This window comes from Mesocricetus auratus, unplaced genomic scaffold (genome assembly GCF_017639785.1).
Source record: "Mesocricetus auratus isolate SY011 unplaced genomic scaffold, BCM_Maur_2.0 Super-Scaffold_100019, whole genome shotgun sequence".
Classification (NCBI taxonomy): domain Eukaryota; kingdom Metazoa; phylum Chordata; class Mammalia; order Rodentia; family Cricetidae; genus Mesocricetus; species Mesocricetus auratus.
The window spans coordinates 2,263,656-2,285,779 of NW_024429200.1; the positions used below are offsets into that span (position 1 = coordinate 2,263,656).

Sequence of the window (22,124 nt, forward strand, 5' to 3'; positions counted from 1 at the left end):
AAAAGTACATAGTGAGGGCTGGAGAGATGGCTCAGAGGTTAAGAGCACTGACTGATCTTCCAGGGGTCCTGAGTTCAATTCCCAGTAACCACATGGTAGCTCATAGCCATCTACAATTCAATCTGGTGCCTTCTTCTGGCATGTAAGCAGAACAGTGTATATGCAATAAATAAATAACCCTTAAAAAAAAACTACATAGTGACAGCCGAGCGTTGGTGGCGCACGCCTTTAATCCCAGCACTGGGGAGGCAGAGGCATGTGGATCTCTGTGAGTTCGAGGCCAGCTTGGTCTACGAAGTGAGTTCCAGGACAGCCTCCAAAACAATACAGAGAAACCCTGTTTCGAAAAACCAAAACAAACAAACAAAACTACATAGTGAGACCGTATCTCAAAAAATAAACAAAAGTGGGCTGGAGAGATGCCTCAGAGCTTAAGAACACTGACTGTTCTTCTAGAGATCCTGAGTTTAGTTCCCAGCAATCACATGGTGGCTTACAAACATGAGTAATGAGATCTGGTGCCCTCTTCTGGACCTGCAGGCATACATGGAGACAGAACACTGTGTACATAACAAATAAATAAATCTTTTTAAAAAATCAAAGCAAGAGTTTATTTTATTATTATTAGTTTGTTTTTCGAGACAGGGTTTCTCTGTATTGTTTTGGAGGCTGTCCTGGAACTCGATCTGTAGACCAGGCTGGCCTCAAACTCAGAGATCTGCCTGCCTATGCCTCCCCAAGTGCTGGGATCAAAGGCCACCAACGCCCAGCTTGGTATTTTTTTTAAAGATTTTATTTATTACTATGTATACAGTGTTCTGTCTGCATGCCAGTCAGAGGAGGGCACCAGATTTCATTACAGATGGTTGTGAGCCACCATGTGGTTGCTGGGAATTGAACTCAGGACCTCTGGAAGAGCAGTCAGTTCTCTCAACATCTGAGTCATCTCTCCAGTCCCCAGCTTGGTATTTTTTAATTATGTGTGTATGTGAGTATGTGCACATGAGTGTGAGTGCCGGTACAGAGCAGAGGTGCCAGATCCCTTGAAACCCTATAAAAGGTTAGCTACCTGCCATGGGTGCTGGGAATCAGACTCAGCCTCTGCTGACCACTAAGCCATCTGTCCATTTATTTAAAAAGAACAAAGAAAAACCCTGTGTTATAAAATTAGGCCAAGCACACCAGGGACTAAGGTATGGATAGGCTCACTGGTTAGACTTTGCCCAGATCCCTAACCCTCATAAATTGTCATGGCTTCTCACCCCTGAGCTCGAGAGCAGAGACAGATGATCCTGGGTACTTGCTAGGCAGTCACTGAACCCAAAATAGTGAGCCCTAAGTTCAGTGAGCGATACTGTCTCAAGAAATAAGGCGGAGAAGGACTTGAGGAAGGCAGTCCTGTCGTCCAGAAGCAAGAGCACTGGGACACACTTAAGAACAGTCAATCCAGCCGGGCGGTGGTGGCACACACCTTTAGTCCCAGCACTCGGGAGGCAGAGGCAGGCGGATTTCTGTGAGTTCAAGGCCAGGCTGGACCAACAGCCTCCAAAACAATACAGAGAAACCCTGTCTCGTAAAACCAAAAAAAAAAAAAAAAAAAAAAAACAGTCAATCCACGTAAAAACCAGAGGTTCCCTTGAGACCCTCCAGATTCACTTCCCTAGCCACTCCACGAGAAATACAGAACAAAACAGCGGGAAAAACCTGCACTTGAAAACTTTAAAAGAGATTTAATGATAAATACGTATTGGTAGAACTGGTTGAGTTCTTGACTGAAGGGACATCTGAGGACTTTCCTTTACAGCTCCCAGCCCTTCCCTCCAGGCTGCCGGGGCAACTGGAGGCCCACCAAACCAGCAGACTCCTCCAACGAACGCTCGCCCCTGCCATGAAATTCCTGGTGAAGGGCTACGTGTTGCCGGACGCTCCGCAAGAGGCAGAGATAGGTAGCAGCTTGGAAGTGAAGCTCATGTTGGGCTCGGCACAGCTTCTCACCGGTGACCTAAAAGGGAATTAACAAAGTGACAGTCTGGTTTTTTTAACCTATGTAGAGATTAAAAAAGAGAGAGTACATGAATCTTCTCCTTTTAAACAAAGCTGTTTTGTGTTTCTGTCACTTGAACAAGGCATACACCTTTTATATAGGGGTGCTTTGAAGACACCACTAGGGGGGGCTGGTGAGGTGGCTCAGTGGTTAAAAGCACTTAAGGACCTGGGTTCAATTCCCAGCACCCACATGGCAGCTCACAGCTGTCTGTACCTCCAGTTCCAGCAGATCTGGCATCCTCACACAGACATATGTGCAGGCAAAACATCAATGCACACAAATAATAAAAAAGAAACCACTGAAATGGCCAATCCATTATGTGGTTTGCTGGTTTGAGACAGGGTTTCTCTGGGTAGCCCTCGCTGTCCTGGATCTTGATCTGTAAACCAAGCTGGCCTTGCCCTCTGCAGGTGTGGACCACCAGCACGGCCTCAGTGTGGTTTTTATAAGAGAGAGATTGTCCAGAGGCATCCGGAGAGTCCAGAGCAGAGAGAAAGACGCAGTGGACTGAGCATGGCCAGGGCCACGAGAGAACAGACAGTGGATTTTATTTTATTTATTTATTTGGTTTTTCGATACAGGGTTTCTCTGTGGCTTTGGAGGTTGTCCTTGAACTCACAGAGATCCGCCTACCTCTGTCTCCCGAGCAGACAGTGGATTTTAAGAGCAATGACTATCTGGCGGCAAGGAACATGGTGAGCTGGAACAGACCAGTGAGTTGGGGGCTGGGGACAGGGTTAGTGGGGCCAGGAGAGTAGTATAGGGGCTTTTTTGGTTTTTCGAGACAAGGTTTATTTGTGGCTTTGGAGGCTGTGCTGGAACTCACTCTGTAGACCAGGCTGGCCTCGAACTCACAGAGATCCACCTGCCTCTGCCTCCCGAGTGCTGGGATTAAAGGCGTGCGCCACCAACGCCTGGCATAGGGGCTTTTAAATGCATAACAAGTACTTAGGAGTAGGGACTGGGAGAGCCCAGAGGCTAGCTCGGGATTTGATGTGCAGTCACAGATGCAATTCAATGGTGAGCCAGTCCCTTCTGCTGGGAGCAAGGGAAATGAGCGCCCTGTGAGGTAGAAAGCCTGTTTCTCACGTTCCTGAGGAGCACTGGCTTCTACACAACTTCCAGAAATCTGTCTGGAGTCCAGCTTGAGCTCATTTCCAGACTTACTGAAACCTAACACCTTTCACTCCAAAATCAGAAACTTATCTTAAAAATAAGGGCTTTGTACTCATAGTAGCAACATGAAGATTATATATGTATGTATGTATGCATGCATGTATATATGTGTGTGTTTGAAATGAATATTTTCATATTGTTTGTATAATTTTTTTCCTTCTTTAAAAGATTTGTTTATTTTATATGTGCTGGTGTTTTGCCTGTGTATACTCTGTATGAGGGTGTTAGATCCTCTGGAACTGGGGTGGGTGCTGGGAATTAAACCTGGGTCCTTTGGAAGAGGAGCCAGTGCTCTTAACCACTGAGCCATCTCTCCAGCCCCTTGTTTGTACAATTTAACCATCTAGAAAATCTGAATTCTAATGACTTTAACAAACTAGAAAGTCCATATCAATGTCCAGAGTAACTCCAAATCCTGGTTGCTCTTCATAATACTTGACTTTCAGTACTCTGCCCTTAACATTCTGGTGTTCCAAGGTTGTGAGACAGGAACACAGACATCAATAAATCATTTATAGATGGGGATGTGTTTTAGCCCCGCACTACTGTATGTGTAATTCCTTTTCTCAGTCTGAATATCCACAATTAAAATCTGAAAACTCGAGCATATAATACTTAAAGTACTAAGCAGCACTTACCTGCTCCAATCAAAACTTTTTTAGAAACAAGGTCTTACTATATAGCATGGACTGACTTGTAATTCAGTCTTCTTACCTTGGTTTTACAATGCTGAAATGTACAGGTGTGTGACACCACAGTCACACTTGGGTCTAACTTGGTATGTGTGTGGTGGTGGGGGGTGCTTTTTGAGAAAATGATCTCACTGTGTATCCTAACTGGTTTGAAAACCACTGTCAGTGGGTAAGGACACTTGCTGCCAAACCTGATGCTCTGAATCCAATCCCCCAAAATCCACAAAGTTGAAAAAAAAGAGAACTGACTCCCCTACAAACTGCGCTCTCAGCCACGTATTTGGCATGTACCCACCCAAAAAGTAGATATATACATATATTAAAAGATAAAGGCGGCTTTTCCTCCTTGCCCCCCCCCCTTGCTTTGCCCAGCTTGATGTGAGGGTCTGTGCCTGGTCTTACTGCATCTTGTGCTGTATTTGACTGATGTCCCGGGGAGTCCTGCTCTTTCCCGTGGGGAGGCAGGGCTGGAAGTGGATCTGAAGGAGAGGGGAGGAGGACCTGGGAGGAGTGGGGGGGAGGGGAAGCTGTAGGGGTGATGTATTGTAAAGAGAAGAATCTATAAAACTTAAGAACAAGCCGGGCGTTGGTGGCGCACGCCTTTAATCCCAGCACTTGGGAGGCAGAGGCAGGCAGATCTCTGTGAGTTCGAGACCAGCCTGGTCTATAAGACCTAGTTCCAGGACAACCTCCAAAGCCACAGAGAAACCCTGTCTCGAAAAACCAAAAAACAAAACAAAACAAAACAAAACTTAAGAACAGAGAGGTTCCTAATTCATCATTTCTCCCCAGGCAACAGAAGACATGAGCACAGGAATAGAAACCATGCCCATCCTCTCTACGCATTCACTTAGGGTGAGGTCTCTAGTGGCCTCAGGCATGCTAGACAAGCCTCAGCCTTGACCTTTGGGGGGTGGTTCTGTTTTGTTTGGTTGAGTTTTTTGTGAGCTTCTTGAGACAGGGTAGCTGTGGCTTGCCTGTAACATTCTTTTTGTTTGTTTGTTTTTTTTGTTGTTGTTTTCAAGACAGGATTTCTCTGTGGCTTTGGAGGCTGTCCTGGAACTAGCTCTTATAGACCAGGCTGGTCTCGAACTCACAGAGATCCGCCTGTCTCTGCCTCCCGAGTGCTGGGATTAAAGGCGTGCGCCACCACCGCCCGGCGCCTGTAACATTCTTTATAGACCAGGTTGGCCTTAACTCACTCAGGGATCTACCTGCCTATGCTTCAGAAGTGTTGGGATTAAAGTATGGGTCAGCCCTGGAGTTTTAAGCACGAATTTTTTTTGATGGGGGGGATTTCTATTACTGGTTTTTTCTTTCTGTTTTGAGACAGAGTCTCACTATGGAGCTCTGGCTGTCCTGGAATTAAACTCTAGGTCAGGCTAGCCTCAAACTCAGAAATCTGAGTGCTGGGATGAAAGGCATGTGCCAGGAGCATCTTATTCTTGATATGTGACCCAAGTTCGTAGTACACACAGTCCCTAACTCTGTAGCTTTTTAAAACTAAGTGAATTTTAGGTCTAAAGTTTTGCATTCAGCAGTTAAGATGATAGCTCAGCAGGGCATTGGTGGCGCACGCCTTTAATGCCAGCACTCGGGAGGCAGAAGCAGGTGGATCTCTGTGAGTTTGAGGCCAGCCTGGTCTACGGAGTGAGTTCCAGGATAGCCTACAAAACAATACAGAGAAACCCTGTCTCAAAAAAAAGATTACTCAAAGACATTAGGTTTCCTTCCCCTAAATTCTAGTTCTACTTATTCTTGTACAGGTAACTGTCCTTGAGCCTGATCATGTTCAAAGGCAGAGAATTGATCACTACCCCAGTTGGGAAAGGAACCATCTTCCATTCCCTTCTGACTAAGAGACATTTCATAGTGGTACCTGCTAAGGATAGCATTCTGTGTGTTTATGTTTGTTACGTCAGTAAACAAACCTGTGGCTGGAAATGGTTCACAGGTTAAGGCACTGGCTGTTCTAGAAGTCCTGAATTCAGTTCCCAGCAACCACGTGGTGGCTCACAACCATCTATGAGATGTGGTGCCCTCTTCTTCTTTTTTTTTTTTTTTTTTTTGGTTTTTCCAGACAGGGTTTCTCTGTGGCTTTGGAGGCTATCCTGGAACTCACTCTGTAGACCAGGCTGGCCTCCAACTCACAGAGATCCGCCTGCCTCTGCCTCCCGAGTGCTGGGATTAAAGGCGTGCGCCACCAACGCTCGGCTGTGGTGCCCTCTTCTGACAAGCAGGCATACATGAAGACAGAAACACTGTATACATCATAAATAAATCTTACAAAAAATGTACCCTGTTATACAGCAAGCTAATGATGTAGCTGGTAGTGCAATCATCTTATAGAATACAAGTCGTTGTTTTTCTCAATGGTAAACAATACTACTACATAATTAGAAAGCTGCACCTACATTTGAAGAACTGTCCAATATTCCCCACTTCATTGTATTAAAAACTGCTTTTGTCTGACCTGTGCCTTTAATCCTTGAGCTCAGTAAACAGGAAATCTGCGTTCAAGGTCAATCTGGACTACATAGCAAACTCCAGTTCGGCCAGCGTGATAGTGAAATCCTGTCTCCTCGCTGTACACACGCGCGCACAAACACACACACACGAACACACACTCCCGCCACACAAAAACATTCATTAGTATAAAAACTTCAATGCGGAAAGCGTGAGACTCTGCTTCTGCCCTGGAGCCTTTAATCATAGGGACCCCTGGGGCCCCTCCATACGACAACCGCCCCTTATCCCATCCCACACCCCACGGACCAATCAAACCGCCAGAGACAGCTCACCCTGGGGTGGCGGACGTGAAGTCCCCGACGAGACGCACCCCACGTGGCTTTAGTGTCAGTGGGGGCCCCTGAGGCCCCGGGCTATCCCAGTCCACTGGTCTCGTTTGCCCTGAGACCCGGCGATCCCGCGGCCCCGACCCAGCCAGCCCGGCCGGCCTGCCCTTCCCTAGAGCCGGAGCCCCGCGGGCGGACGCGGCTTCCGTACCCGGTGTGCTCGGAAAGCCTTCAGCAGGTACCGGTAGGCCGCGGTGTCGCGGTACGGCCGCCCGGTGGCCGCGCTCAGGTAGCGCAGCTCCCGCAGAAGGCCCCTCAGGGTGCGCGCCGGGGACCCCAACGCCGCCATTCCCGCGTCCTCGGGCGCCCCCTCCCCGGCGCGGTGCTCGACGGTACGGCCCTGGCCGGTGCGCTCCGCAGCGCCGCCTGCCGACGGCCCGCGGGAAGAGGGGAAAGGCCCTCGCTGGAAGCCCCGCCCCGCAGCTGGCGGCGGGGAGGGGCCTGGCCGTCTCTCCCGGGGACGTCGCCCCCCGCACTCGGCGGCTCCCGCAGCCTCTCAACCAGCAAAGGCTCGCCCCCGCTTCCCCAGCTCCAAACCAAGTGGCCGGGCGATGTCGGCGCACGCCTTTAATCCCGGCTCCTCCGAGAGGCTCTCTGCGGGTTCGAGACCAGTCTGGTCTCTAAGTGTGTTCTAAGACGGCCGGAGCCGTGTAGAGAGGACCCGTCTCAATAATAAATACACAGAGAAACCCTGTCTCGAAAAACAAAAAACAAGACAAAACAAAAAAATAAACACGTACAATAACAAAATGAGGCCGGGCGTTGGTGGCGCACGCCTTTGATCCCAGCACTCGGGAGGCAGAGGCAGGCGAATCTCTGAGTTTGAGGCCAGCCTGGTCTACAAGAGCGAGTTCCAGGACAGCCTCCAAAGCCACAGAGAAACCCTGTCTCGAAAAACCAAAAAAAAAAACAAAAAAACAAAAAACAAAATGAGTAGCAGGATCGACTCACTGATACTTTATAGCAGGATCGACTCGCTGATAGTTTTTCCATTGGAATGGAAAAAAAACGAGCGCACCCCAGATGGGACTCGAACCCACAATCCCTGGCTTAGGAGGCCAATGCCTTATCCATTAGGCCACTGGGGCTCTCTGTTCTGAGGCGCGCAAACACTGTAATCACCGTACTTCCGTTTCGCGCGTCATCGCTTAACCGCTGTTTCATCCTATCCCCGGGCAGCGACCCTTATCTGCTAGGAAGGAGTGCCTGCTGGGAAATGTAGTTTAGAAAGCGAGGGCCCGCGATCTCGGCCTCGCGGACGCTAGGAGCGGTGGAGTGAGGACCGCGCCATCTTTTGCTTACGTGTGGTTTCTGAGCGGAGAAGGTCTGCGCCTGCGCGAGAAGGCCCCCGCGGGGATGCAGAGCCACACCCGCCGCGAGGGCTGGCCTTCCCTCCCCTCCGCGCTCTGGTTCTCTCCGCGGTTAAGTGTTTTCCCGGAAAAGCCCGGCCGCTTCCCATGAGCTACCCTCCAGGGTTTGCTGGTCGTTAGGGGGCGTTTGTGCGGTGGCCGGTCAGTTTCTGGTTCCGGTTGCTGGGCCAAGGCCATTTCCGTAGTCAGCAATGGCTGCGTCTCGAACCTTCAGCCTCTGCCTCCCGAGTGCTGGGATTAAAGGCGTTCGCTACCACCGCCCGGCGGGCTATAAGTATAAGACGGCGGGAAATTAGCGGTTACTGTAGTAGGAATTAACTTGGAGTAGCTTGGAGTTGGTTTCTCTGCTGGGCTTGCTCCTAATTGTAGAACCTGGGCAAAACCACCTTTTGAGGGTCAGTGGCTTCTCCCTTTTTCTAACGAAAGAGAGCACGGAGTCCCCTTTAGTTGCCGAACCCGACCCTATCCCGTTGGCTTCTCATCCTGTAGCCTTTGTCTAGCACTGGTCACTTTTCGTCACCCTCTCCCTCTCTGCGCAGCTGTCTGAGCTGGACTCTTACCCCACCCCGACACCCTACACACGGCCCTCGGATTCCTGCTCTCCTGGGGCCGTTTGACTTGCTGGAGAGCCTTCTAGAAGCTGCCCCAGGCCCTTATGTCATATGTCAAGGTTAAAAAGTTACTTTTGTTGCTCGTGGTGGCGCCCTTTGGAGACTGAGACAGGGGGATCTCTGCGCGTTGGAAGCAAGTTAACTCAACTCCTATCGGAACCCAGACCACATGCTGCTTAGTCCATACCCATCTGCAGCTGAGCATCTCTAATCCCTGGTGGGCGGTTCTGGGCAGCACCCAAGCCTGCAGACTCTAAACCAGCAGATCCCGACCCTTTCTCGGGGGTCGTCTAACGCTATTGGAAAACACAAATATCTACATTGTGATCCATAACGGTAGCGAAATGATGAAGTAGCAATGAAAATAACTTCCTGGTTGGGGTCACCACCACACGAGGAGCCGTAGGAAAGGGTGTCAGCCTTAGGAGGGTTGACAACCATTGTTCTAAGCTCTGAGGCTCACCGTATGATGGATATTCGTCAACTAAGGGGCCTCCTCCTCCCCCCAGCTTCTACATACCTAGGATCATAATTTCCTTCCTGGGAATGCAAGACTTCCTCCTCTCCCCGTCAACCAGGAATGACAGACAATCTCCTTACAAGCACAGGCTACTCAGGAGTTGACATGCAGCCTCATTCACCCCTTTCCCTGAAACCTATAAGAAGGTATAGCCACTCTGACATCTGGGTGTCAACTGCCCTCCGATGCCCTTCCGTGCTACAGACTGTTCATGGGTTTGCGGCATTAGTAGGTTAGATTTTATCATTTATTTGTTTTGTTTTTGGCTTTTCGAAGACAGGGTTTCTCTGTTTAGTTCTGGAGCCTGATCTGGAACTAGCTCTCTAGCCCAAGCTGACCCGGAACTCACAGAAATCCCCTGCCCCGGCCTCCAGAGTGCTGGAATTACAGGCGTGTCCCCCACCACAGCCCAGCTAACTTAAATTTCTTACCCAAAGGAAGTGTCTACCTCAGTGTCCCCCTTGAGCCCCAAACCACGGAGTTCCATCTCTTTCCTGGCTCCCTCTGTTTACCACATTTATATCCTGTTGTGGCTGTTTTCTTCTTCCAGTTGGGAGACTTACTATCTCCTGAAACCCTGTACCTAAGAGAAAAAAAATGTTCTGTAAGCCCCCTCATGGCAGTTTAGATGGAGGCTCCTAAAGGTGACAGACACAGGAGGGGCTTCAGACCCAGCGCTTTGTGGCAGCTGAAAGCAAGGAGCTAGCTGGTGGTGACTCCGCCTCACCACCCTCCACTTAGCTGCCAGCAAGAAGACAACCGTGACCAAACCCCCAAAAGCCCCAGCGAGACCAAAACAGACATGAGAAAGCTCCAAAGCATTTGGAGTGGTAACAGACTAGATTCCACAAGAGATGGGACTGCCCTAGGAATGATCATTTATTGGAACCAGCCATGACCGGAGCTCCAGAGTGAAAATAACCAGAATGCTGCTGTGGTAACTGGAACCAATAGAAACTTCTGGGCAAGGGCTGGAGAGATGGCTCAGCGGTTAAGAGCACTGACTGTTCTTCGAAAGGTCCTGAGTTCAATTTCTGGCAACCACATGGTGGCTCACAACCATCTGTAACGAGATCTGTAAAGAGCCCGTGGTACCTTTCTGATGGCTACGGACCTGTTTCCCTCCCCCTGCTATAGTGAGAAGCAGGCCCACCTATAGGGAACGCCACTCAGGGCTCTTCCCATCTCCCTCCAGGCTTGAGAGCTGCTTCCTTTCACACCTTATTTGCATGCACAATCAGAATTTATATAATAGTATGTTAACATATAATAATAAAGGCATGTTATATAACAACAAATATGATTATAAATATGTGTGTAACAAATTATGTATATAAATTATATAATACAAATGCATATTTTTATATACAATATAATAAAATGTTATATATATAAATAAATAATCAGGGTAGCCAGGTGTTGCTGGTGCACACGTTTAATCCCAGCACTCAGGAGGCAGAGGCAGGCGGATCTTTGTGAGTTCAAGACCAGCCTGGTCTACCAAGCGAGTTCCAGGACAGCCTCCAAAACATTGCAGAGAAACCCTGTCTCAGAAAAACCAAAATAATAACAATAATAATAATCAGGGTGTGTGTGGACTAAACAGAGATTCTTGAGATCATTCCCAGCAGGCAGGATGGGAGAGGAAAAGAAGACTGTCTTCAAGACTTTGCAGAGACTTGATTTAAAGCTCACAGCAGTAAGGGATTTTGATAAGATCCCAGGTACTCCAGCCTCCAAGAGTCAACCATGGCTGCAGGCAGAGGTAGAAACCCATTCCTGGCCAGGCATTGGTGGCACACTCGGGAGGCAGAGGCAGGCGGATCTCTGTGAGTTTGAGACCAGCCTGGTCTTCAAAGAGAGTTTCAGGACAGTCTCCAAACCTACAGAAAAACTCTGTCTCAAAAATCAAAAAACAGCCGGGCGGTGGTGGCGCACGCCTTTAATCCCAGCACTCGGGAGGCAGAGGCAGGCGGATCTCTGTGAGTTCGAGGCCGGGCTGGACCGATAGCCTCCGAAACAATACAGAGAAACCCTGTCTCGAAAAACCAAAAAAAAAAAAAAAAAATCAAAAAACAAAAACAAAAAACCTGTTACAAATATACACATAAAACAAACAAACAAAAAATATGGTATGGTATATCCACATGAGGCAATATTATGTAGCAATAAAAGGAATAAGTGATTCATGCAGTAACATGAATAGATTTCAAAAACATCACCCTGGGAAAAGCAAGACACGGAACTTGTAGACATTTGTGTAAAATTTAAACTAATCTGTGGTGATAGGAGCCAGTCAGATGATGCAGCAGGTAAAGACACTAGCTGCCAAGCTTAAGGACCTGAGTTTGAGCCCCAAGACCCACATGGTAGCAAAAAGGGAATAAACGTTTGCAAGTTGTCCTCCGGCCTCCACAGGCATTGTGGCACACACGTACATTCTGTCTTAGCTAGTGTTCTATTGCTGTGAAGAGACACCATGACCCCACCGCAACTCATAATAAAAAGCTTTTAGCTGGGGCTGGCTTACGCCGAGCGGTGGTCGCACACCTTTAATCCCAGCACTCGGGAGGCAGAGGCAGGCGGATCTCTGTGAGTCCGAGGCCAGGCTGGACCGATAGCCTCCAAAACAATACAGAGAAACCCCGTCTCGTAAAAACCAAAAAAAAACAAAAAAAAAACAAAAAACAAAAAAAAAAAACTGGGGCTGGCTTACAGTTTCAGAGGTTTAGTTCATTATCATCATGGTGGGGACATGGTAGCAGACAGGTTGGAGCAGTAGCTGAGAGCTACCTCCTTATCAGAAAGCAGACAGAGACAGACACAGAGAACAGAGACACTGGGCCTGGCATGGACTTTTGAAGCCTCAAAAAAAAAAAAAAAAAAAAAGCCCACCTCCAGTGACAAATTTCCTCCCACAAAGCTATGTGTCCTGATTCTTCTAATCTTCTCAAAGAGTTTCTCTCCCTGGCGACTAAACATCCAAATACATGAACCCTTAGAGGCCACTCTTATGCAAACCACTATACCTATACCCCACACAAAATAAATGAATACATGCAATAATCTATGGTGATAAAACATTGTGATTTTTGATGCTGGTTTCAAGATTCTACAACTATCAGAAACCAATGATTAATTCAAATAGAGGACAGCATTTTGTTTGTTTTGTTTTTTGAGACAGGGTTTCTCTGTGTGGCTTTGGAGCTTATCCTGGCACTTGCTCTGTAGATCAGGCTGGCCTCGAACTCACAGAGATCTGCCCACCTCTGCCTCCCGAGTGCTGGAATTAAAGGCGTGCACCACCAACACCTGGCCAAGCACAGCAAATTTTATGTAACTTCTTTTGGTAATTGTAATTTTACTATCCCAAATACACAAGACGCTTGGATTCCATGTACACCAGCTGTCTGCTCCTTCTGGCCTGATATACTGCCTGTATTAATTAAGAATTAACTAGCTTGCTGTAGTAGAGGCCTCAAACACACAGTGACTTGTAAAAAATATTTTTTATTGACTGGGTGGTGGTTCACACCTTTAATCCCACTACTCAGGAGGCAGGCGGATCTCTGTAAGTTCAAGTCCAGCCAAGGCTACACTAAGAAATCCTGTCTCGAAAAACAAAACAAAACAAAAACATTTTTTTTGTTGTTTTTTGTTTTTCGAGACAGGGTTTCTCTGTGGCTTTGGAGGCTGTCCTGGAACTTGCTTGGTAGTCCAGGCTGGTCTCGAATTTACAGAGATCCGCCTGCCTCTGCCTCCCGAGTGCTGGGATTAAAGGCGTGCGCCACCACTGCCCGGCAACAAAAACATTTTTATTCTTTGACAATGCATGCATGCAAATAATGTATTTTGGGCTGGAGAGATGTCCCAATGGTTAAAAGCACTGACTGCTCTTCCAGAGGTCCTGAGTTCAATTCCCAGCAACCACATGGTGGCTCACAACCATCTGTAATGAGATCGGTGCCCTCTTCTGGCCTGCAGGTGTACACGCAGACAGAACACTATATATATATATATATATATATATATATATATATATATATGTATATGTATATGTATATGTATATGTATATGTATATGTATATGTATATATATACATTTTATTTATATATATAAAATAAATTAATTAATTAAAAAAATAATGTATTTTTGTCTCTGGGCGGTGGCGGCGGCGCATGCCTTTAATCCCAGCACTCGGGAGGAAGAGCCAGGCGGATCTCTGTGAGTTCGAGACCAGCCTGGTCTACAAGAGCTAATTCCAGGACAGCCTCCAAAGCCACAGAGAAACCCTGTCTCGAAAAAACCAAAAAAAAAAAAAAAAAGTAATTTGATCATATGCACCCTAACTCCCCCCTCTCCCTCCTCAAGAGTCCCCAACTCATCCTTCCCACTTGACCCAGGAAGCCCCAACACTTCCGTCATCTTCTCCTGCTTTGTTACTCATAATTAGCGCTGCCTGTTGGGATTTTGGCTTTAGTGATTTTCCCTGAGCAGGCTCATGCAGGTAATCTACAGCAACAGTAAGTTCATGAGAGCAACGACCAGGTCTTGTCCACAAGACAACGTTTCACATCACCTCCTCTGGATCCAAATTCTTCCCAGCCCTCCTCTGAGATGTCGCCTGAGTCTTAGCAGGGCCAGGGTAACATCCGTGCAGGAGGCACGAAGGCAGTGTAACAAGACTCCGTAGCCAGTGTAGGTTCACGCTTCCGGGGTCTGACCCCGAGTAGTTTATTTAAAGTTTATTTAAGCACAGCACAGTCTGGTGGAACCTATTTGGTGACAACTGACTTAATCCCACATGCTCAACAAAGCAAGCATAGCTCTCCTTGTGGAACCAAGAAAATACGTATCATACAAGACTACACTGAAACTCTGTAAAGACTGTAAACATCGGTTCTGTAAGTTGACCGAGTAAAACAAATTCATGACAAGGGTCTGGGGGAGGGTCAGATGCTGGAAAGGTCTCTGGTCACATAGCATTAGGATAAAGCTCAAGGGGAACCTTGGCGATTCCATGGCGGGCAAGGGTGACCGAGGCAGAGGGACAAAGACGCCAGGCACACAGAGCTTAAGTGAAAAGTTTTATTAGAAAGGGGAGGGAGGGCCGGGCGTTGGTGGTGCACGCCTTTAATCCCAGCACTCGGGAGGTAGAAGCAGGCGGATCTCTGTGAGTTCAAGGCCAACCTGGTATACAGCGGGAGTTCCAGGACAGCCTCCAGAACAAAACAGAGAAACCCTGTCTTGAAATACCAAAAAAAAAAAAAAAAAAAAAAAAAAAAAAGGGGGGAGGGAGGGAAGAAGGAAAAAGAAAAGAGGTAGAGAGAGAGAGAGAGAGAGAGAGAGAGAGAGAGAGAGAGAGAGAGAGAGAGAGAGAGAGAGAGAGAGACATAGACAGACAGAGAGGACAGAAGAGAAGAGGGAGACAGGAAAAGTCCTATCTGCTCCAGGGGAACCAAGGGAAAAAGCGGCGGTGGAGAGCCCAAGTGGGCGGGGTCTGTCTTTTAAAGGGTCCTTTGCACCTGTGTGCAGACTCATGGAACTCTGGGCTGACCAGGTGACTGCCTGAGTGCATTCTGCAGGTGACGGGGGCAGGGCAGAGTAATGCCTGAGTCGTCACAGATAGTGCAAGGGACACCAGTCTTGCGGGCAGGTAGCAGGTTACACATTCCTTCCCTTGAAGGAACAATACCATGTGCTTAGCATTCAAAGTTCTCCTAGTGTGTATCCGTGAGCACAAAGACCTCCATGCCTCCTATAGATACAATATCCCATATTGTGTTGAGCACTCAATAGACATATATCCTCATCTCTGCATTAACCGTTGAGCACTGCAGAGAGAAGCTTTTCTTCTGATACAAGCAAAAGCTTAGGAAGCAGTTTAATAACATGTCATTTAGCAAAACAATAGTACTAGGTTCCTCCCTATGGCCTGTGACCCTCCAACCCATTGATCGGGTTCACAGTACCAGACCTGAATTCATTCCTGTGGGACAGACCTCGAATTCAATCCAGAAGCAGATGGCTACCCCTATAACCTTCATGGCTGGCATGTGACATGAAAAATAAAAACCCCTCGATATTGGGGTTCAAACTTCAAGCTGAATGTCAGAAAAGCAGTCAGTCACTAGCCTCTACCTCAGGCTGAATGGACTGATTCTGTTTCCACGAGCTCTCACCAAGCCTCAGACTTTCCTCAGCGTGACTGGAGAAGAATGTCTCTATCCGCTTTTTTTTTTTTTTTTTTTTTTTTTTGGTTTTTCGAGACAGGGTTTCTCTGTGGCTTTGGAGGCTGTCCTGGAACTAGCTCTTGTAGACCAGGCTGGCCTCGAACTCACAGAGATCCGCCTGCCTCTGCCTCCCAAGTGCTGGGATTAAAGGCGGTGCGCCACCAACGCCCGGCCTATCTGCTTCTTTTATAACCCTCTAGTGTTGGGATTAAAGGCATGTGATCTGTTACTCTTTTAGACTGATTCAATCTTATGTATCCCTGGGTGTCCTTGAACTCAACGAGATTCAGCTACCTCTTGATTAAATGTTACTTTTTTAAAAAAAGATTTATTTATTATGTATACAGTATCTTGCCAGCATGTATGCCTGCATGCCAGAAGAAGGCACCAGATCTCATTACAGATGGTTGAGAGCCACCATGTGGTTGCTGGGAATTGAATTTAGGACCTTTGGAAGAGCAGTCAGTGCTCTTAACCTCTGAGCCATCTCTCCAGCACCCAATCTGTTACTCTTTTAGACTGATTCACTCTCATGTATTCCTGGGTGGCCTTGACCTCAACGAGATTCAGCTATTTTTTAAAATAATTTTTTAAAGATCTATTTATTTATTGCATATACAGAGTTCTGCCTACATACCAGAAGAGGGCACCAGATTGAATTGAAGATGGTTTGTTGGGAATTGAACTCAGAACCTCTGGAAGAGCAGTCAGTGCTCTTAACCTCTGAGCCATCTCTCCAGCCCAAGAGATTCAGCTATCTCTTAATCCTGAGTCCTGGGATTAAAGGCCTGTACCACCACCTCTTAGTTTCCGGCTGCTGGGATTAAAAGTGTGTGCCTGGCTTCTCTGGCTTCTGGCTGAGTTTGCCTTCTGAGTCCTCAGACAAGCTATAATAAATTACAAATAATATGTCACCATAATGGCACTATTACACGGTAAGCACAACTTGCCTTGCAGGTGATGTTGTAGCATTCAGGTGTAAAGAGAAGCCTTTCCTTGCTAGCCGCTTTGGTTTATCACCCGCCAGTCTCCTGGGCTCTGCCGCATTGTAGTCCCCAAATAACACACAAGACGCTGTATTAATTATGAAGCTGTTGGCCTTGCTTTTTCTTACTGGCTAGCTCTGACTTAAGTATTTACCCCATAATTGTTAATCTAAGTATTTCTCTTACCGGAGCAAAGTTTCCGGGCTTCTTATCCCTATAGCAGCTACATCTTGACTCCCTGTGTTTCTCCTACCCAGAGTCCTCCTGGACTCTTAGTCCCACCTATCTTGCTTCCCTATTGGCCAACAATGCTTTATTGACATATACACAGGACTTCAGGGTCAGCTGCAGGTACACAGCTGACATCATTTTCTCCCACAGGCCTGCATAGCACCCTCTCCACTGTGACAGCCACTCAGCAGGGAGAGAGATTCCTGCCCAGTTCTAGCTTGATAACTTGGTACCCAAAGCATGTTGTGTCTTCGCCAGTAGGTGCTGCACCCTTGCACAGCTCTTTAGTCCTGGAACCCTGATTAGGGGTGGCAAGGGAATGGGGTAAGGACTGACATGCAGGCACATGTATCTAAAAGCTGGTATTGGATGCTCTGGGCTGCTGGTGACGCTTCCCAGAAGCGCGGGTGTTTATTACGTACACCTGAACGGGGAGGCAGGGTTAGTACATACAGATATAACAAGGAGACAGGCTCAGTTGACCCTGGTGGGAGTAGTCCCTGGCGGGGAGAAAAGCTACGGAGGACATTTTCTGCACATCCCGTCAACATTCACTCCCACTTGCGCCAGAGGAAGACTTTGCTATGCACCGAGCTCTCCTAGGATTGTGGAGGCTTTCCAATTTCCCCTAGGTGTAAGGCTTTGGTACTTGTCATGGCTGCATCCATGTCAACAGCAGATGTTACTCAGGGCTTCCTCTTCTCCCCACAAACAGGGTCTTACCATGCAGTTTCAATGGCAACCAGGAACAGTGCTAAGACTGTTTGGTGGGTCTCTGTGCCCTCCCTGATCGACAGCTGGTGGGGACGTATCCCACACGTGGTATTGAAATTTTTATGAATAGCCCGTGTCTTCTGGAGGAATCGCTGTCCTCCCATTCAGAGTCCCTGAAAGCCAGTGACTTAAACTGTAAAATACTCTTGCTCCCTTACATGACCGTCAGCCCACCCTGTGGCCAGCAAGGCTAAGCCACTGTGGATCAAAGGGTAATACAAACACCTGCCTGGGGTACTGCAGCCTCCACGTGTTTGATCTTAGGAGCAGTGTACATGTCTCGTTCTCGCGGTTGACGCAAGCAAAACACGAGGTGATGCTTACAGCTAGCACAACGAGGCACATAGCCGGTGTTGTATCGTATCGTCTTTGGTCACGTGAAAAGGGCCAAGACTATTGCTCCCAGGCCTTAGCTTTTCCCAGTGAGATGGCATGGACATGCCTCGCTTTCAAGTGCATTCACTTATCATAGTTCGTGAAATTCTTTCTAGGAGGTCACCTTTGTGACTTTTACAGGGGATTACAGTTAAAGAGACTGAATGAATCTCAGGAGACTTTGAACTTTTAAACTTCATTGAGACTGTGATAGACTATGATAGACTATGGGGACTTTTGAAGTTGGGCTAGATGAATTTTTGCTCTATAATAAACTTCTGGGAGCTAGGTGACAGAATGTGGTAGTTGAATGTAAGTGACCCCAATAATCTCATAGGGAGTGGCACTATTAGGAGGTTTGGTTTTTATTAGAGTGGGTATGGTTTTGTTAGAGGAAGTGTGTCACTATGGGATGGGCTTTGAGGTTTCCTATGCTCAGGACACTGCCCGGTGTATCAGTCAGCTTCCTTTTACCTGCAAGATGTAGGACTCCAAGCCACTGTTCCAGCTCTACATCTGCCTGCACGCCGCCATGACCCCCATCATGATGATAATGGACTGAATCTCTGAAAGTGTGAGTCACCCCAATAAATGTTCCCTTTGTAAGAGTTGCCGTGGTGGCCATGGTATCTCTTCACAGCAGCAGAAACCCTAGGACACCAGGCTAGTTTCAGACTCACAGTGCCTGCCTCTGCCTCCTGAGCGCTGGGATTAAAGTTATACACCACCATTGCCCAGCTTCCCTTCAGCCTTCAAAGTGCTGGGATTACTTGTTTGAGGTACCACACCCAGTCAGAAATTTCTGATAATACTAGAAGTCAAACTTAGAAGCTTCATGCCCAATAACTTGACAACCTGGTGTGAATCTAATCCAATGAAAGCATTCTAGGCTTAGTCATTGGATCTTACAGGGCTGACTCAGGGCACTGGCAGGCACTGGTCACCTGCTGTCTTAGGGTTTCTATCGTGGTGATAAAACACCATGACCAAAATCAACCTGGGAAGGAGAGGGTTTGTTTCATCTTATAGGTTGTAGCCCAGGGAAGTTGGGACAGGAACTGGAGGTAGGAACTATAGCAGAAACATGACTTGCTCAGCCTACTTTCTTTTTCTTTTTCTTTTCTTTTTTTTTTTTTTTTTTTTTTTTTTTTTTGCTTTTTCGAGACAGGGTTTCTCTGTATATTGTTTTGGAGGCTGTCCTGGAACTAGCTCTGCAGGCCAGGCTGGCCTCGAACTCACAGAGATCCGCCTGGCTCTGCCTCCGAGTGCTGGGATTAAAGGCGTGCGCCACCAACGCCCGGCTTCAGCCTGCTTTCTGATGCTATCTGAAGCCACCAGTCCAGGGTGAACTGGGCCCTCTCCCATCAATCATCCGTCAAGAAAATACACTCAGGCCAGTCTTACAGAGAGACATTCTTTCAGTTGAGTCCCTTTTCCCAAATGACACTAGCCGTGCTGTCACATAGAACTGGCCTGTGCACCTGTCAGATGCTCAGGGACAATGGCTGAAACTGACTTCTCTCAGAATAAAGTCCTTACCCTAAAGTCACGCCCTGTGATTGACGCCTTAGCTGCCCTGGGTCATGTGCCTGCATCTTGGTTGTGGGGGTGAGGAAGTAAACGTTTTATCACTTGATGAATTTCATGAAGCACCAGCTGTGGGTCCTGCTCCTTTTTCTAGGTGCTAAGGAAGGAAAACAAGCAGAGTACCTCACAGCTATACTCGTAAGCTTCCGCTCTAGCCAAGCAGAGGGTGAAGCCGACCAGGGACAGCATTTCTGTTGCGGAGGTAAAGCGGGGGTGGTTGGGATCTGGGACTTTGCAAGGTAAGGTGTTCAGGGTCGTTATTGACAATATGATGTTGAACAGAGAAAATCTTTCCTGTGTGACATACCCTACTAATGAGACCCTTTGCGGGCCCGGCCCCAAGACCCTCTCAGGGTTCAAGAAGGGATGTAACAGCAAGCGAGAGGCCTTTTTCTGAGGGTGAACGAACTCTCTCACATAGCTTCTCCAAATCAGTGTCTATGGTTCTTCTGCCTCTATTCTAATTCTCCAGTCTTACTTCTAATTCCTCTTAGCTTCTCTTCCTATTCTAAAAACTCTTCTCCTCACAAGCAGCCTTGGAGCGATACAAAAATTACAAGACTCACATCTCATTGGTGAAAAGCACACTCCTAGGGTAATCGATAGGAAACCGAGCCATTACCATGGCAACACAAGACTCCAAGGCCATAGGAGCAAGACCTTGACCTGATTGGGGAGGGGGGGCAGGTGCTCAGTGCCCAGTGCCAAACCCTGAGACACAGTCCACTGTTTTTATTTATTTATTATGTATACAGTGTTCTGCCTGCAGAGGGCGCCAGATCTCATTATAAATGGTAGTGAGCCACCATGTGGTTACAGGGAATTGAACTCAGGACCCCAGGAAGAGCAGTCAGTCCTCTTTTTTTTTTTTTTTTAAATAGCTTCTTTTTTTTTTTAAGATTTTATTTATTTATTAATAATATGTATACAATGTTCTGCCTGCACGCCAGAAGACAGTACCAGATCTCATTACAGATGGTTGTGAGCCACCATATGGTTGCTGGGAATTGAACTCAGGACCTCTGGAAGAGCAGCCAGTGCTCTTAACCTCTGAGCCATCTCTCCAGCCCAGCAGTCAGTCCTCTTAACCTCTGAGCCATCTCTCCAGCCCTGACACAGTCCACTGTTAACAGACTTGGCTGGCAAAGAAATGGCATGTCTTTCCCAGGGTGCTCTGCAACTCTGACCTTATGCACAGCTGTAAAGTTTTAAACTCATGATCTAATTACAAAAAGCCTTTAGTTTGAACTTGCTCTGAGGTAAAAGTTAATTATGTGCAATTAGTCTGAGGTAAAGGATAAAGTAGGCTTTTCAGTGTCTATACTCCTTGTGGAACCAATAGATTTACTTATGAAACTGTCCCAGTGTGTTTTCTATATATCAAAATTATACAGGTAAATGAAAAGTCATCTTCCCGACTGTGCACAGATGTGTGTGTGCCCAGTAGAGGGAATACTCTCACAAGATAAGCAAGCAGTGGGAAAACACTCAAAGCTCTTCTTAGGGAAGAAATGAAATGGCACATGAGAGAAATTAGACATAGGCAGCCGGTTTTCAGAGTCAGTGGTTCCGTAGTCATTGCTAGACAGGATTATCTCCATCGGAGTCTGGTGGGTTGACACCTGAATTATCAATTGCCATGTGCTATGTATTTCCACGGCCTCTGACACCCTACATGGTGTTTTCAGCTGTGTGTGCGTGTGAAAGCCATGTCTGTACTTTCTTAAATTGCTTTTTTTAAAAATTACAGATTTCCTCCTTCCCTTTCTTCCCTCCAAATCCTCTCATAAGCCCCTCCTAGGGCTCTCACATTCATGACTTTTTTCACTATAGGTGTTTGTGAGTGTGTGTGTGTGTGTGTCTCCCTAAATATAACCTGCTTAGTCTGTATAATGCTACTTGTATGCTGGAGAGCCCTTCCCTTGGGGAAGCCTGCTCGGCCCACGCTGAGCTTTCCCTGGTTGCCGGTGGTTCTGCGTAGGGTTGAGGCCTCACGGTTCTCCTCCTAGCTCATCCACTTTGGCATGTTTTTGTCCTTGTTCAGCTCATGGCAGTGGGGCTCTCTGGGTGTAGCTTCTGACGTCACTAGGGGACGCAGGCTCGCAGCTCTAGCTCTTCCCATTCTGCTCCTTCTTCCCAAGTCTTTCCTGAGCTGGAGGAGAGGGAGCAGATTGTAGATGAAGCTGTGGGACTTTTCGAGTAGAGAGGTCTTCTCCCTCCTATTGCCACATTCTGGGTGAGCTCACACTCACTCACGTTGCAAGAACTCTAATTGTTCTTAATAATAAAAACCCAGAGTCTGCCGGGCGTTGGTGGCTCACGCCTTTAATCCCAGCACTCGGGAGGCAGAGGCAGGCGGATCTCTGTGAGTTCCAGACCAGCCTGGTCTACAGAGCGAGTTCCAGGACAGCCTTCAAAGCCACAGAGAAACCCTGTCTCAACCTCCCCCCATGCCGCCCCCACCAGAATCAGATACTGGGGGGGGGGTGTAGCTAAAAGACCAGAGAAGTAAAGCAGTCAGTCACTAGCTCTTACCTCTATCTCCGACCAAATGGGCAATCCTGTCTCCACGAATCCTGACTGAATGCTCAGGCTGCCTCAAACTGACTACCTGGGCGCTTCAGACTAACCACTTCCCAGACTGCGCTGAGCTCCTGTCTCCTCCCA

General features: G+C 47.6%; 1 protein-coding gene and 1 non-coding gene across 4 annotated transcripts; both read right to left on the reverse strand.

Moving 5' to 3' along the window:
* Window positions 1-1,710: 1,710 nt before the first annotated feature.
* Fmc1 (formation of mitochondrial complex V assembly factor 1 homolog) lies at window positions 1,711-16,717 on the reverse strand. Of its 3 annotated transcripts, none has more exons than XM_040728601.1 (4): window positions 16,677-16,717; window positions 9,720-9,854; window positions 8,073-8,408; window positions 1,865-2,002 (listed from the first exon to the last, which is right to left on the reverse strand). In XM_040728601.1, the coding sequence occupies exons 3-4, from the start codon at window positions 8,315-8,317 to the stop codon at window positions 1,909-1,911; spliced, it is 339 nt and encodes a 112-aa protein (XP_040584535.1). In that variant the 5' UTR covers window positions 8,318-8,408; window positions 9,720-9,854; window positions 16,677-16,717; the 3' UTR covers window positions 1,865-1,908. The 3 variants fall into 3 exon arrangements, with proteins under 3 accessions (XP_040584533.1, XP_040584535.1, XP_040584534.1); XM_040728600.1 differs by having other exon boundaries at window positions 9,703-9,854; XM_040728599.1 differs by lacking the exons at window positions 8,073-8,408; window positions 9,720-9,854; window positions 16,677-16,717 and adding an exon at window positions 6,922-7,179 and having other exon boundaries at window positions 1,711-2,002.
* On the reverse strand, window positions 7,786-7,858 carry Trnar-ccu. Its single transcript has one exon. It is a non-coding gene; the product is annotated as a tRNA-Arg (tRNA).
* Window positions 16,718-22,124: the final 5,407 nt, after the last annotated feature.